Genomic DNA, 14,260 nt, shown 5'->3' with positions numbered 1-14,260 from the left:
TACTGATAAGCAAGAAGATGGTATTACGTTTCATAGGTAAGTTGATACATGTTCGTGACAATTTATTTGTATATTATTATTTATTTTAATATCAGTGACCTAGTGTTTCTTTAAAATAACTTAAATTATGGATATCTTTACCTAATGGTTGCATTTTGACCGCTTAAAAATACTATATAACGTAAAAAAATAGAAAATTATATTTTAATTCTGAGCGTCTAGTGCGAGCACTAGCGAAATGGTCTATGGTCTCGAACATTTGTAGGCGAATGCGTTCGCTCGCCCACAAACCAAACGCACGGCACGTAGCTTCATTTAGCAATGCAACGGTGGCGTCTAGATGTATCTATAGTCTATGATACTAGTATAAAGTTTGAATATGACTACAATATGTGTTTCTTGTTAGAAGTCCAACCGAAGAGTGTTTTTTATATTACCGGATAGCCAATAGGCAGGAATAATATTGATGATGCCAGAAACCAAAAATGAAACACGATTGAACATGTAAAATAATGAACTCATTGTTTCCAGCCCAGCTGAAGCTACTGAAATGTTGACTCACTATAGTTACGTAATTTGAATGGCACATAACAATTCTACAAATAAGTTTATAGGTCTGTAATAGAATGTAAATACTATCTTATACAGATTATTATAATATTCAATATTGAATAAAAAAAGGGCATTCAAATTCAATGGTGTTGGAGGATAATACAAAATTATCTATGAGTCTCATTGATGTAACATACTGATGAGTCTACAACTTTATTCAATGAAATAAGTTTACAATGAATAGTGGCATGCAATATTATTATTATTTAATTAGAAGTTCATTCTGTCAATTTGAGCAGAAATACACTGATTGAAATCACTTTATTACATGAATTGTGTTGCCTCACCCCACACGTTATGATTTTCTAGAGTCTAGATCAGGGTTGGGGAACCTGTGGTCTCGTAGACCACCAAATTCATTTTTTAGCTCGTTATTACATAATTTTTCAGCTTTTTTATAAAATAATGTACATTTTTAAGTTTCTTGAACTGCGGTAAATAGTAGAATACAGTGTGAAAAGTTTTCCCAGTCCTGGTCTAGGCAAGTAGTTTAGCTTTATCCGTTTCATGAAAAGAAATAATCATATTGGTGATATTAAGAAAGGAATCTTCACCCAACGGAGACGATATCCTCCGCTTAGAAGTGTTAATGATAATTCAACTTTTTTTAAAGAACTGATGTCCAATTGGATAGATTGGCAGAATGGCTAACAACTAATTCTCGTAAACGAAAATTCTGTTAATATAATCTCCACTCTGTGGATGTCCAAATGCTCCTATTAGGTGCATAAATGGTAAGCTACCTTTTTTATTTACAAATAGAAAAACGTTATATAAAATGATTTTACACACAAAGGTCCATGGACTGTAATCTAATGTTAGGTATTAAATTTGTATAACTTTGTACACAAAGTGGTTATATCGTGTTTCACACATAAATAACGTAACAATATAATACAGTAACGTGAAAACTACTCCAAACTAACTTTTTAATTGTATTATATTACTAATTGTACTAATTTAATCATCAGTGCCTCAAATAGATACTACCAGATCGTAGAAGCACCAAATAGTTTCAAGAACTCTGGCTGTGTCATTTGTATAAATAAAATTCCTAAATATAACGTGAATCATTCATTGTTATCTACTTTACAAAAGCTACTTCAAATTGATATTAGTTAATTAAGTATAAAATGTGTATCCTCACCAAGGCGTAATCACCTCTTAGCCACATAACAGCAGCCTGCGCCCTCGTCAGCCTTGAGTTCCTCGCCAGCCAGTGCGGAGTCTCTGGCATCCAACATAGCATGAGAAAGCCAAGCACGGGTAAGACAAGAGATGATGTCGCTACCCATCGCCAGTGCAACGGCCCAAGTGAATACACCAGCAATATTCCCAGTGAATAACTCACGAAGGGAGTGCCTGATAATATTCCTCTCATCTTCGGATCTGACATCTCACCAAGATATACCTGGTTAAAATAAAATATCCATTCAAGAATTTTCTTTTTGATAGACTATTTCCATCATCAGCAGAGGATATTCTTAACGGTTATCACTTTAGCACGTTTCTGTTATTTCCATCCATACAAATTAGCACGGATGGTATTCTTTACACCAGGTGATACACCCCTGTTACAGGCGGGCTTCTCCCGGTGTAAAATAATCATTTAGTAGCTCAAGTTGAAACGTAACCCTGACCTCTAGAAACGGCTTCATAAAACATCTAATCTGATTCCTTGCTCAACCACGTAAGTATTTTTTATTTATAAGTAAGGGCCTTCGTCCGGTGTGTGAAAATGACATATTGGGCGGAGGTGTAATTAAGATAAATTTAATTTAATTTAAAAAGTATAAATGATGATGGATGAAAGCGATAATTTTAAGACTAAATATAAGGATTCAAAAATAATAAATTTTGCCGCGCTTGCCGGCAACGTAAAAATCCCTGCGGGCCTGCGCCGAGGTGGTCCTCGTGATTCGTCAAATCAAAATCAGGCGATAAAATTTGGCCAATCACGAGAGTCCTTTTTGTTGGACGGCGTAGGTACGCGAGATTTGAAAAAAGAAAAGAAAAGTGAGTAAGCGTCCCCTTTCCGATAGGGTAGGACCTGCGAAACTTATTGTTAAAACAAAATATGTAAACGTTTAAAGAAAATGTATAATAGAAGAAGACCACGTTACGAGCACGAAAGACCGTGTTTTATTTACACTCCAACCGTTTGAATTTTTCTTTTTTTGTGAATCCGGGGTTCGATGGACACCTGAGCTAGCCGCTGAAACCCCGGGGATCTCACAGGGATAGTCAACCTTACCTACCGCCCGCTTTTGTGTCTCTGTCAGTAGTAAAATTTCTAACCGCCCACCGGTTCCACAGTAATGGCGATTTATATAGTAGGGAAGTAACTTTACTTTATAAAATTTATAAAGCAGAGTTACAGCAAGTTAAACCATATAATAATAATTACTTACCAAATACTTTATGTCAGACTATCGCTAAGTTTGTCAAAATAAATCTTTATAAAACAATATTTATACTTTGCATACATAAAAGCATGAAGTCTGATGAAATTACAATTTTATGAAAACATAATGAAAATGTTTTTACCGCCCACCATGAAAGCTGGAACGCCCACTAGTGGGACCAGGTTGACTACCCCTGCTTTACACTAAACGGCTAGCGAGGGCTTTCTCTAATTATTCATAATATGGCAAACAATTAGGTTGGTAGACATGTCAGTCAAATTCGGATATATTCGTAATGCTGAACACAAGCGGAAAAAGCCGAATGAGTGCCATCTAGTTGGCAATGAGCCGAACACAAGAATTTTGTATTGACACGTCAGACATATCAACATAACCTACAATTTTCTTAGTCATGTCATGTCATTGCGATTGCAGCAAAACAGTCGGATCTTGCGTCTCAATTCTCAATATGTAAGTATCGTATTCTATCTTGCTCTAAAATAGTTAACACGGTTATGAATGGTTGTGTTAAAAAACATCACACCAGGCAGTTCCTATTCCGGGATAATTAACTGTCCGAATACGATACAACATATTAAACAGTTTTTTAATGATTTTGGAGTAAAAGTGATATGTTTACAGGTACTGCAGGTACAGATTTTATTCTCAGAAAAAATAGTTTACTTTTTAAATAAAATTTGGTAAAATCATCACAATATTATAATATAGTATTATCAAAATGATTTACCCCAACCATGAAGGCATGACGTGATGTGAACAACCATTTACCCAAAAAGACCATGATTAAAAATTGGTTTTATTTTTTCACTATTTTACATTTAATTAATCACCTGAGATGTTGCTCCCGCAATTCCCACAGAGTACCCGCAAGCCAGTCTCCCGACAAAAAGTAATGGTAGATTAGGCGTCACAGCGATCAGTATCCAGCCGATGACGAGTGGAAGAATGGACACTTGCAACGTCCGAAGGCGGCCAATCTTCTCCATCAGCGGGCCCGCCATCATAGAGCCGAGCGGTGTGGCCACTGAATGTATACTAGCTTCAAAATAGATATTTATTAGACATACTGTTACACCCCCTAATGGTCCCCATTTAGGGATGTCTCTGTGGATCTAGAGAGGCCCGAACCATTATCAAGCCGACACATAGTAAGGGTTGATTGCGAAAATAAATAATAATAAAACCCCCAATGCTGTAAATTCAAATACGTCAAAAATAAAAGTTACTGGCAATATTGCATTTTGTGGACCGCACGCAGCGCAAAATTATTGCGGCGGCGGGATCGACAAGTAAAGGATCTTGATTTGTTGACTGCCAAGTCCAGGACACAGGCGATAAAAATCATACCGCCAGGAAATGAGAAAATGCATCTCATTTGATATCACATTTGGAGGGAGATATCAATACTATGTACAAAAAAAAAGTAATGTGAACATTTGATCAAGATTTTTTACTTTCCCATTGAAGATAGTATTTAAATAAATACTGACGCTCTCTTCTTCTCTGTGTGCATGTCTGATAGGTACCTACTTCATATAGCACTAACAATAGGTACCTTTCTTATCGCCAGTGTCACAAGAAAACTATTAATGTGACAACAGTTACTCACCAATCCATGATCCCATTTCTATGTCTACATTCATTGTGGAATTCTCTGCATAGAGTTGTGGCAGAAGTATAGCTGAATAGCCGATAGGTTCACCAGCACTGCCTGCCACAATTAAGATAGACAATGTTACGATACACTGAAAAGAAAATACACCAGTAAATAATAACTAAATGGGTACAAACAAATCAGTAGGTATGTAACTAAATATTTATAATTAAAAAGAAACTAATGGAATCTAGATGCAGAATGTATAGAAGATGATGCCATAAAAAAATATCCGCAATGTATTGAAAAACAAGGTAACCTAGCCTAGCGAACAACTTGCTAGATAATCAGGATAAAAAACAGCATGTATTGTTTTTCTGGTGTACATATTTGGTTTGAAACTCGGCTGTAAATATTTATACAAAAATAATAAATAAGCCTATAATTATCTTAATATTAATAAAAAAAATATCAATTATTGTGGATTATTTGTATATAAATAGGTATACATTATTTAATGTTAATAAATGTATGCATGTGAAAAAAGTACGTTATATAGGTGTAAAGATAAGTAGGGTTTTTCACCATGCCCGATCCTAAGAAGATCATAATATATGGGATCATATCAGAGTGGAAGGTTTTTATTGTCATTTTTTTTATGAAAAATGGATTTTAGCCATTTGCTCAACCTATTAGGTCCACACTCGTGACTCCAAACAAACATTGAAATACAATATTATGTGTATTTGTCAGACCCAGGATTCGAACCTGCGACCTATGACATTATTATGTTATAATCTGTAAATTATTAAAAAAAAGATAAGTTACTATGTTCAATCATAAGCGGAGTATAAGAGCCTCCACAGGGTGGCGGTTGTATTATCAGATTTTTGTTTTTACGAGAAATATACGTTGCCATTTACTCAACCTATTAAGTCCATGCTCTCGGTCCGAACGTACCTTGAAAAAACAATATTTTTGTAATTTCACAGACCCGGGATTCATATCTGAGGCAGACTTTATTAATCGTCACGTTACCGCTCAACCATCGTGGGCGCACAATCAGTAAAACTCTGGTAATCGTATAACGTATATTTAACCTGACCACCTAAAAATTCTTACACAGTCACTTTGTGATTTGATTAATGATTAGATACCTGGTGTAGAACTCCTTTAGAAGACGAGTATTTAGTTTTGAGCGGTTCAGGAAGAGATCCCATGGAGCCCAACTCCTTCAAAAACTCTCTAAGAGATTCTTTTCGATTCCTTTTGGACGTCTCCCCTCCATCCGACATTGGTACGATTCGTGGTACCTTTTCTGGTGTAGGCAGCATCGCCTCAGCTGCAGCATCACTGCAATAAATTATAAAACAAAGGTTTCAATGACAGTGTTGCAGTACCTACCAAATAAAATAATACCGAGCCAAGAGGCTGTGGAGAATAGATTCAATATTTTTATGGTTACTGTTAAAATTAAAAAACCACCAACAGTTGAAATACGTTACAATACTTTTAATATCCACCGTTGATATTAGATACCAGTGACAAAGGGTGACTTTTGGAATGAGGTAGACTCTAGAGATCAGAGAAAAAGAACACACTTGTCAGGTATTCTTACAAGAAATAAGAAGATAATACGATATTACAACTAATGAATAAGTACATACTGATTCAATGAAATTTCAATAGCTCACTGACGACATAGAATTAAGCAATGAATTTAAATTATTTGTTTTCCTACACATTTATACACATCAAAAATCATTAGATAAAATTATTTTTTGTTTTTAAAAACAATCTATATTTATTTAGTATAAGTATTGTGATTGAATGCCGTAGAAATTATTTTATTAAATTATCTAATTATTAACTATTTTAATAATATATTATTATATTATACGCAAAGATTTAGGCTTACACATTAGAGCCTATCATTTTGTATGCAATGCTCCAGACATCCTGAGGTCACGTGACATAAAGTCCATACAGAAAAAAACATCACTTTTCCCGGCAAATAATTAGACAAATTTGTTAAAGACAGATGGCATATTGTTTTAAACCTTTAACTGCCGTGGTGTAATCTGTATTTATTTATAATACATTCCTACTTTCTAACATATACGACAGATGTCGTTGGCAGATTAAATTATTTTTATTTAATAAAGTGTACGTCAATAATAATATGCAATTAAATATCTTTTTTATTAAAAAGGTAAGCTTTAAATAATTGCCTGTTAGATGCCACATATTTTGTAGTACTGTAATAATTTTTTATTGTGTGAGGGAATTATCAGAGCGGGACAGCATGTTTATTCCAGCTAACTGCCATTCTAAATCGGATCGAGTATACCTTTTATATTTTTATTTAATTAGTTACAAAAATAGTAGTACCTAACTACCTAATAATTAGTTTGGTGATATTTAAGGCCGTTATATTTACTATTAACATTTTTATTATCTCCCATAACTAGTTCGTCGGATCTAGATTTATTTATGCAGAGGCTATAAATATTTTATAGTATGTGTACATCAGGATTCGAAATGTACCGGAACACAACGGAGCACCGTTCTGGTTCTTGAAATCGGAAAAATTATCATTCCGACTCGTGGAAAAATTAATTTGACCATCTGAGGTAGAAATGCCGTTTAAAAAAAAATCTAATGAGATGTCCGGGATTCCAGCGGCTAGCTCAGGTATCCATCGAACCCCGGATTCACAAAAAATAAAGGATTTATATATGTTGGTAAAATTCAATAAAACACTAAGTCTTTCTCGTGCGGTCTTAGCGTTATATATTTTAATATTTGGTTGGACAACGTTACTTTATAGTCCATTACATATTTTGTTTTTACAATTAGTTACGCAGGTCCGTACACGGTTTACAAAAGACGCTTACTGACTTTCTTTTTCTTTTTCAAATTCCCCGTACCCACGCCGTCCAGCAAAAAGGACCCTCGTGATTGGCCAAATTTTATCGCGTGATGATTTTGATTTGACGAATCACGAGGACCACCCCGGCGCAGGCGCATGGAGATTTTAAAGTTGCCAGCAAGCGCGGCAAAATTTATTATATATGAATACTTATATTTAGTCTTAAAATTATCTCTCTCATCCATCATCATTTATACTTTTTAAATCAAATTAAATTTATCTTAATTACACCTCCGCCCAGTATGTGATTTTCACACACCGGACGAAGGCCTTTACTTATGAATAAAAAAAATTTACGTAGTTGAGCAAGGAATCAGATTAGATGTTTTATGAAGCCGTTTCTAGAGGTCAGGGTTACGTTTCGACTTATGATTACTAAATGATTATTTTACACCGGGAGAAGCCCGCCTGTAACAGGGGTGTATCACTAACACACTTATTTTTTATAAAATATACATAAAATTAGATAAATATCTGTGTTAATATTTTCGGAAAATTATCGAGCGCTCCGGTTGGTAAAATTTTCTATTTTAAGCACTGGACTGTGCATTATATGGCCCCCACATCCTGAAGCGGGCCCCCAGACCAGGATCTTTGTCGGGGCCCCCTACCTATCGCAGGGTTAAAGGCAGTGTGACCCTCTTGTAAAGCGTTTTCCTTAATTAAGAGTATTCAGTCTATTTTTAGCGATTATTTGTATTATTTTGTATTGGAGTTGTCGAATATCGCAAAACACAATAATCAAAAATTCCATCACTTAACCATATATTTTTAAATTGTAATACTCTTAAAGTAAAATAATTTCACAGGCGACTTTTACCATTAGAAAAAAAATGTGATGTGTGTTTATCTCACTTATAGAGCCCTGTTAGCCCTCCCCTTGTGGGGGCCATGGTGCAGTAATTATTAATTTGAACATAAAATATATCATAATATATATTTTTATATTCAATTGCGACCTCGCTCAATGCCAAAAAAAAACTCGACTACAAATCGCAGTCCTTAGTTCCCAATGAATACGACAAAATATTCATCAGAATCACCTCCGCCTTGCGCTACTAAGAATTTTCCAGGGTTTTTGCAAGGCGGTTTCATAGGCCCTGGCCGAATTTAAATTAGCAATACCCGATGCGGGTAGAAGAACAGTTTTCAATAAGGCATATTCTCTCAGCCGGCACAATTTTCATTTGACTAGCATCAAGTAGAGTAGTTTGCGTGCCAAAGTCCTTAAGAAACCTCGATAGTAAATGCGAGGTATCCATAAAGGCATCTAGAAAAAAAAAAAAAAAAAGACCTCGCTCAATGCCATAGCTGAAAAACCATATGACTTCTATGTTTATGTAATATTTATATTTGTCTAATAATTATACACGATGGTAAATGCTTTACGAGGTAAGTAGGCAACAGTGTTGCCATATTTTTCTATGCTGAATATAGTAGAAAGGCGTAAAAATTATAGTATTTCTGTAAAAAATATAGTACAGGAACATTTTTCGGCTCGAATCCTTTAAAATTATAGTATTTTGGCATATTCGGCGTAAAATTATAGTATTTTACATTTTTTGCAGAATAAAAATATTATAATATTGTACTATAATTATAGTACGGTTGGCAACCAGCGCTCGGAATGGAGCGGAACGCCCCGGAGCGCCGTTCCTGTTCGTGGGATTTCCAAGGATGGCGTTCCTGTTCGTTAAAACCTCGAAAATGGCGTACCGGTTCGTAAAATATCCGACGGACAGCGAGTCGTCTAGTAAAATCCTCAAGCGTCATACTTAATATTATTACGTTCCGGGTTATCTTTAAAATTTACGAAAATGAATTGATAGGTACAAAAACATAAATATTTTTTTTATTAAAAATTATTTTACTGGTTTAGAACCACTGAATTTTCTATGACCCGTACATAATGTACTTAAGTTTTTTTGGAATACTGATAGAGTAAATGTAAGACAACGTATTTGAGAACCAACCTTTTTCAAGACAATACTGTTTTCAACGAATTTGGCATTGAATGCACTAATAGACAGACCCTTTTGCGTCAATGGTGATAAAACAATAAAGTTGTATACAAAGAAATGCACTGGGTAAGATTTATTGCATTGTCGCACATTATGGGACAATAATGTATTTTGAAAAAAAAATGTTTTTATGATTTTTAAGGAAAGGTTGGAAGCTATTTTACATTGGAATGTAGATTTACTGTAGTATTAATTTATAAAACGAGACATTTATTTTTTTGCAAGTTCATACATATTATTTTAATACAGTTAAGGTACATGCATAAATATAGTGAGTTAATAACGTAATAGTTATAATGCACACTGGAACTTTTAAATTTTTAAATGAAACACATTAAATACATGTATTATCTTTACTCTATAAATGACTTAATTAATTTGCTAAATATTGCACAAAAATAACATAGTAAAAATAGTGTGAATAAAACTACGTGCCCTACCTAAGTATCTACCGAGATAGGTATACTATATCTGTCCTACCGAGGGTTGAAATTCTTGAGCACGTTTATGGTAGCCAATTGTTTTTTGTAATGAAACTTTAAATTTTGTATCGAGACAACCATAATTGACCGAATTGTCCATTTATCATATTATTATGTTAGCGAAATTTACATGGGTTTGACGCATTCATAGTTTTTGTATTTCATAATGCAATCGGGGTCGTTCATTGGTCGTTTATCAGTGACGTCCCGTGGGGGTAGGCAGATTGAGCGTCGCTTGGGGGCGGCAGATACTCGAAGGGCGGCAAAGCGAGGAGAATTATTTGGTATTATATAGAAATAGCTACCTATATTAGTTATATTATAACCAGAGCGTTGGAGATGTTTTTTTTATCCAGTACTTACTAGAGTACATATTTTAGTATGATGTCACCACGCTTCGCGAGGAATTTTTGTTTTATTTTTGACTGCTCGGTTTCGTATACAAATGCCAATAAAAAATATTTTTACTACTCTTGGCACGTAGACACATTATGAATGATAAATGTAAAACACCAAAAACCCATAATAAATCAGTCATAATATAATAATATAATGTCATTTACTCAGATTAAAGAGTTACTTTCATAACAGTGATATTATGTAGGTATACGCGCAAAAGCCGTCGCGCCATAGGAGGCGCCGAACAAGCGACGTAGGTAGGTATTGAAACAAAATAATATTACCTATATAGATTTTAACGTTGGTGACGAAACAAGGAAAATTATGGTAGAGATTTATATTATGTAGGTACATGCTTCCGTATTTTTTAATTTATCCAAATAGTTTTGCCAGTCTCTCCCGAGATTTAAAAGTTGACGGATGTACCTATTGCAAAATAGATATTCATAATGATTATTAATCCATTGACATTTGTCATAATCAATTAGTATTCGTGCATATAATAGTATTTACATTAAGTACCAGCTAATTGTAATAAAAATGTACACTAGTAGGTACCTACCTAGATTATATCGTATTTATCGTGCTGTGAATAACAATACCTTCTTTTAAGTCATTTTTTTGTAAACATATTTTGTGCTGATAATAGTGTGGATTTGGGTATTTTATTTCAATCATCAACGGTTGAGTGTTGAGACTATTAATCAATAGTGTATTTATGATTAAAAATAGGTTTATATTAAAGAGGAAAATTATTATGTTTACATATTGTAGGGTACAATAATAGCATAGAAAAAATGGTGTAAAAATATTACGTCTGCGTAGATATTACTAAATGGTACAGACCAAATGTGTCCGACATATCAACCAAATGGGATCTCAGACTCTGGTGATTTGGGTAAGTGTTTAACTAATATTATATTTATTCGCTTATTTATTTATTAATATCTAAATTTTTTTTTTATGATTCAGCTTAGTGGTAGGTATATATTTTGTTAGTAATGTATCCATCCATACCATGCCCCCCCACAAGGGGAGGCTGACAGGGCTCTAGCCTGGGTCCCGGGCTCGATAAGTGAAATAAACACATATCACAAATTTTCTCTAATAGCAAAAAATTCGCCTGCGGCGCTATTTTCTTCAATAATATTAATATTTAAAATTATGTGGTTGTACAATTCAAATGGGTGTATTAAAATATACAAAACAACACTAAATATACACATCAATTTTAACGCGTACACCATTTGGAAAACATTACTGTAGAGCGTCACACTGCCTTTATCCTTAGCGATAGGTAGGGGGGCTGCCAAAGATCCTAGCCTGGGGGCCCGCTTCAGGATGCGGGGGCCATGCTTCATACAACACATTTCTTAGATATTGGAGTAATGAAAGGATGATAAAAAAAATGGGGCGGCATTTTGACGCTGCCTAGGGGCGGCATTTTGTCTAGGGACGTCACTGTCGTTTATCAATATTTAACCCAATGCTTACGGGCCCTTTTGACTAATTTTGTAATTAACGTGTTAATTTGCATTTGAAAAGTAATTAGCAAAAACACAATTTTGTGCGGCCCGTAAACATTGGGGGTTAAGTTATATGCAGCCAATGATAAGCGTTTTCATCAGAAGAAGCGACAAAATTAGACTCCTTATTTTTCCAAATTTAATCATTTTAAGTTGTGTTTTTTTGGTTTCCCATTACCTAACCCCCATGCTTTGCTGCTCTACACTAATTTATTTTTTATATTTCTTACATTATTGATGAATTGATGAAGTTCAGCGGAAATACTTTGCAGTGAAAAACTAAGTAGGTACCGAGAGAGATGGAATAAAATAAGGGAGGCCTTCATCCAGCACTGGATCGACCGAGGTTGATGGGTTGGGTTCTAAATAATTATTATTGCATACATGAAAAAACCTAACTATTGCAGCTGCTTTGCTAAATTTTTAAATTTCCGAAAAACTTGTGCTCTGACATCGTTTAAAAACTCTTTGTAGGTACTTAATAGCTTAAATTGTTGTTTAATAATTTCTAAGGGGGTAAAATATTTCATATTAAATAGTAAATACAGTCATGCATTTCCTTGTGACCAGAACATACGTATTTGCTGTTTTACCTACCTACTCAACGTTACGGAATCGCCAGATAATAATTATTTATCCTAATCTATTATAATATTTTACATTGAGTGACAAAAAAAAATATCATTTCCTCATATATTTTTATTGTTTTAATTTTATATGGATATTTTTCGGGTTGAATGAACTGTGGTTTTGATGGTTAAACTAACAAAATAATACATTTAATAACTTAAATCAAATAATTCCATAATTAATATAGATACATATTCGTGCACATCGTATGCATGTTAAAATTTTTTGTATTGTTTAAGGTACAATACGAAATAAAAATATTTAAATAAATCAATCAGAATCCAACGGGATAAATATATGAAAAATTTCCCTGTATATAACAATTTCTATAACATTGGAAACCTATTAGAATAAATTATCCTACATGTCCACATGATGTATATATTTGTTTTTTTCTAAAAATATGTACAGGTACAGTGTAGGTCTACACTTCTGAGGTTGTTTAAAATGATTCATATTTAATAAAGAATGCTACATTTGTAAAACTTGCGTATTAGATATTTTTTTAATTAATTTATTAAAAACCATTCCCTTGCTTTTTCGTATACGATGGATTTTAATTTGATTAAAAAATAGTTTTCTTAATCAAAATATTTCGAATTTACGAAAAATCAGAGCTTTGAAAAAAGCGGCATGTATTTTGTTTAAGCCGAAGTATCTTCACTCATATTTCTATCCACTCTTAGTTGCATATTTTTATTCAAACTGCTAAAGAAACCAATGGGAAATTGTGATTAGTTTGTCTATTATTTCATGTATTTTAATAATGTTTCCCACTCCAATTAGATTCATATACGTTTAGTTATTTATATTTGTATAATTATTAATGTATTTTTTAGAAAACGATTTCGTAAACTAAAATGACTATATTTGAATGTTACCACTAATTGTTATAGCCGATAGCGTATTGGGAGAAGATGATGATGAAAAAAGTACATCATGTAAAACTAAAAGATATTTTTATGTTACAGATATTATTATATCTAATATCACACATTTTTGGAAAATTGTCGAGCGTTCCTGTTCGTGAATTTTTCCATTTCGAGCACTGTTGGCAACACTGGTAGGCATTATTATTTGACACCATTTTTATTATCGCAGTTATGTTATCAAATAAACAAAGGCTTTCATTAGATATTTCATAAAAATATATGGCATTTCTAAGATATCTAGCACACAATTAATATTTTTAAATGAAATTATTATAAAACCACAAAAAATACTCAATGAAAATAAAATTCTATCCATACCAACAATGACGGAAATGACAATTTTTTTCCGTATCCACGTTGGCGAACAATGCCATCGCGTACTTAAATGAAATCGTGCGGTAATATTCGCCTCGAGGTGCTCTACGAGAAAAAAAAGTTCAACGACTTTTAATCGTCTGATTTGCATGACACTGCATCAGCGGCATTAAACATACAGCGGCAATAATAATGTTATTGATGCATCTTTTAAATAAGGAAAAACAAATTTGCAAAACATAACCATGCTATTTTTTATAATAAATATTTATGTATTTTTGTTTTTAAAAAAGCGCGGCCTCTCAAAAAATCCACTGTCTGAGATAACTTTGTAATAAATTGGCCCTTTGTCAAAAAATATATCAGCGGTCTTATATCAGTAATTATGGCG

At 33.6% G+C, this 14,260-nt stretch overlaps 1 protein-coding gene across 2 annotated transcripts in view; it reads right to left on the bottom strand.

Annotated features, from left to right (window-relative positions):
* LOC147073879 (facilitated trehalose transporter Tret1-like) overlaps positions 1 to 14,260 on the bottom strand; it is an 80,688-nt gene that overhangs the window by 3,485 nt on the left and 62,943 nt on the right. For both annotated transcript variants that reach the window (XM_085944955.1, XM_085944957.1), the window contains 4 exons: positions 5,790 to 5,985; positions 4,648 to 4,783; positions 3,869 to 4,077; positions 1,760 to 2,023 (listed from right to left, as the gene is read on the bottom strand). In XM_085944955.1, coding sequence (XP_085801081.1) covers positions 1,760 to 2,023; positions 3,869 to 4,077; positions 4,648 to 4,783; positions 5,790 to 5,985 — 805 coding nt within the window. The remainder of the gene's footprint in view (positions 1 to 1,759; positions 2,024 to 3,868; positions 4,078 to 4,647; positions 4,784 to 5,789; positions 5,986 to 14,260) is intronic.

Source organism: Rhyacophila brunnea, unplaced genomic scaffold (assembly GCF_057557595.1).
Source record: "Rhyacophila brunnea isolate RB1 unplaced genomic scaffold, BYU_Rbru_1.0 scaffold_17, whole genome shotgun sequence".
In the NCBI taxonomy this organism is placed as follows: domain Eukaryota; kingdom Metazoa; phylum Arthropoda; class Insecta; order Trichoptera; family Rhyacophilidae; genus Rhyacophila; species Rhyacophila brunnea.
The sequence above is the reverse complement of the archived record's forward strand: the minus strand, read 5'-3'. Positions and strand labels throughout refer to the sequence as shown.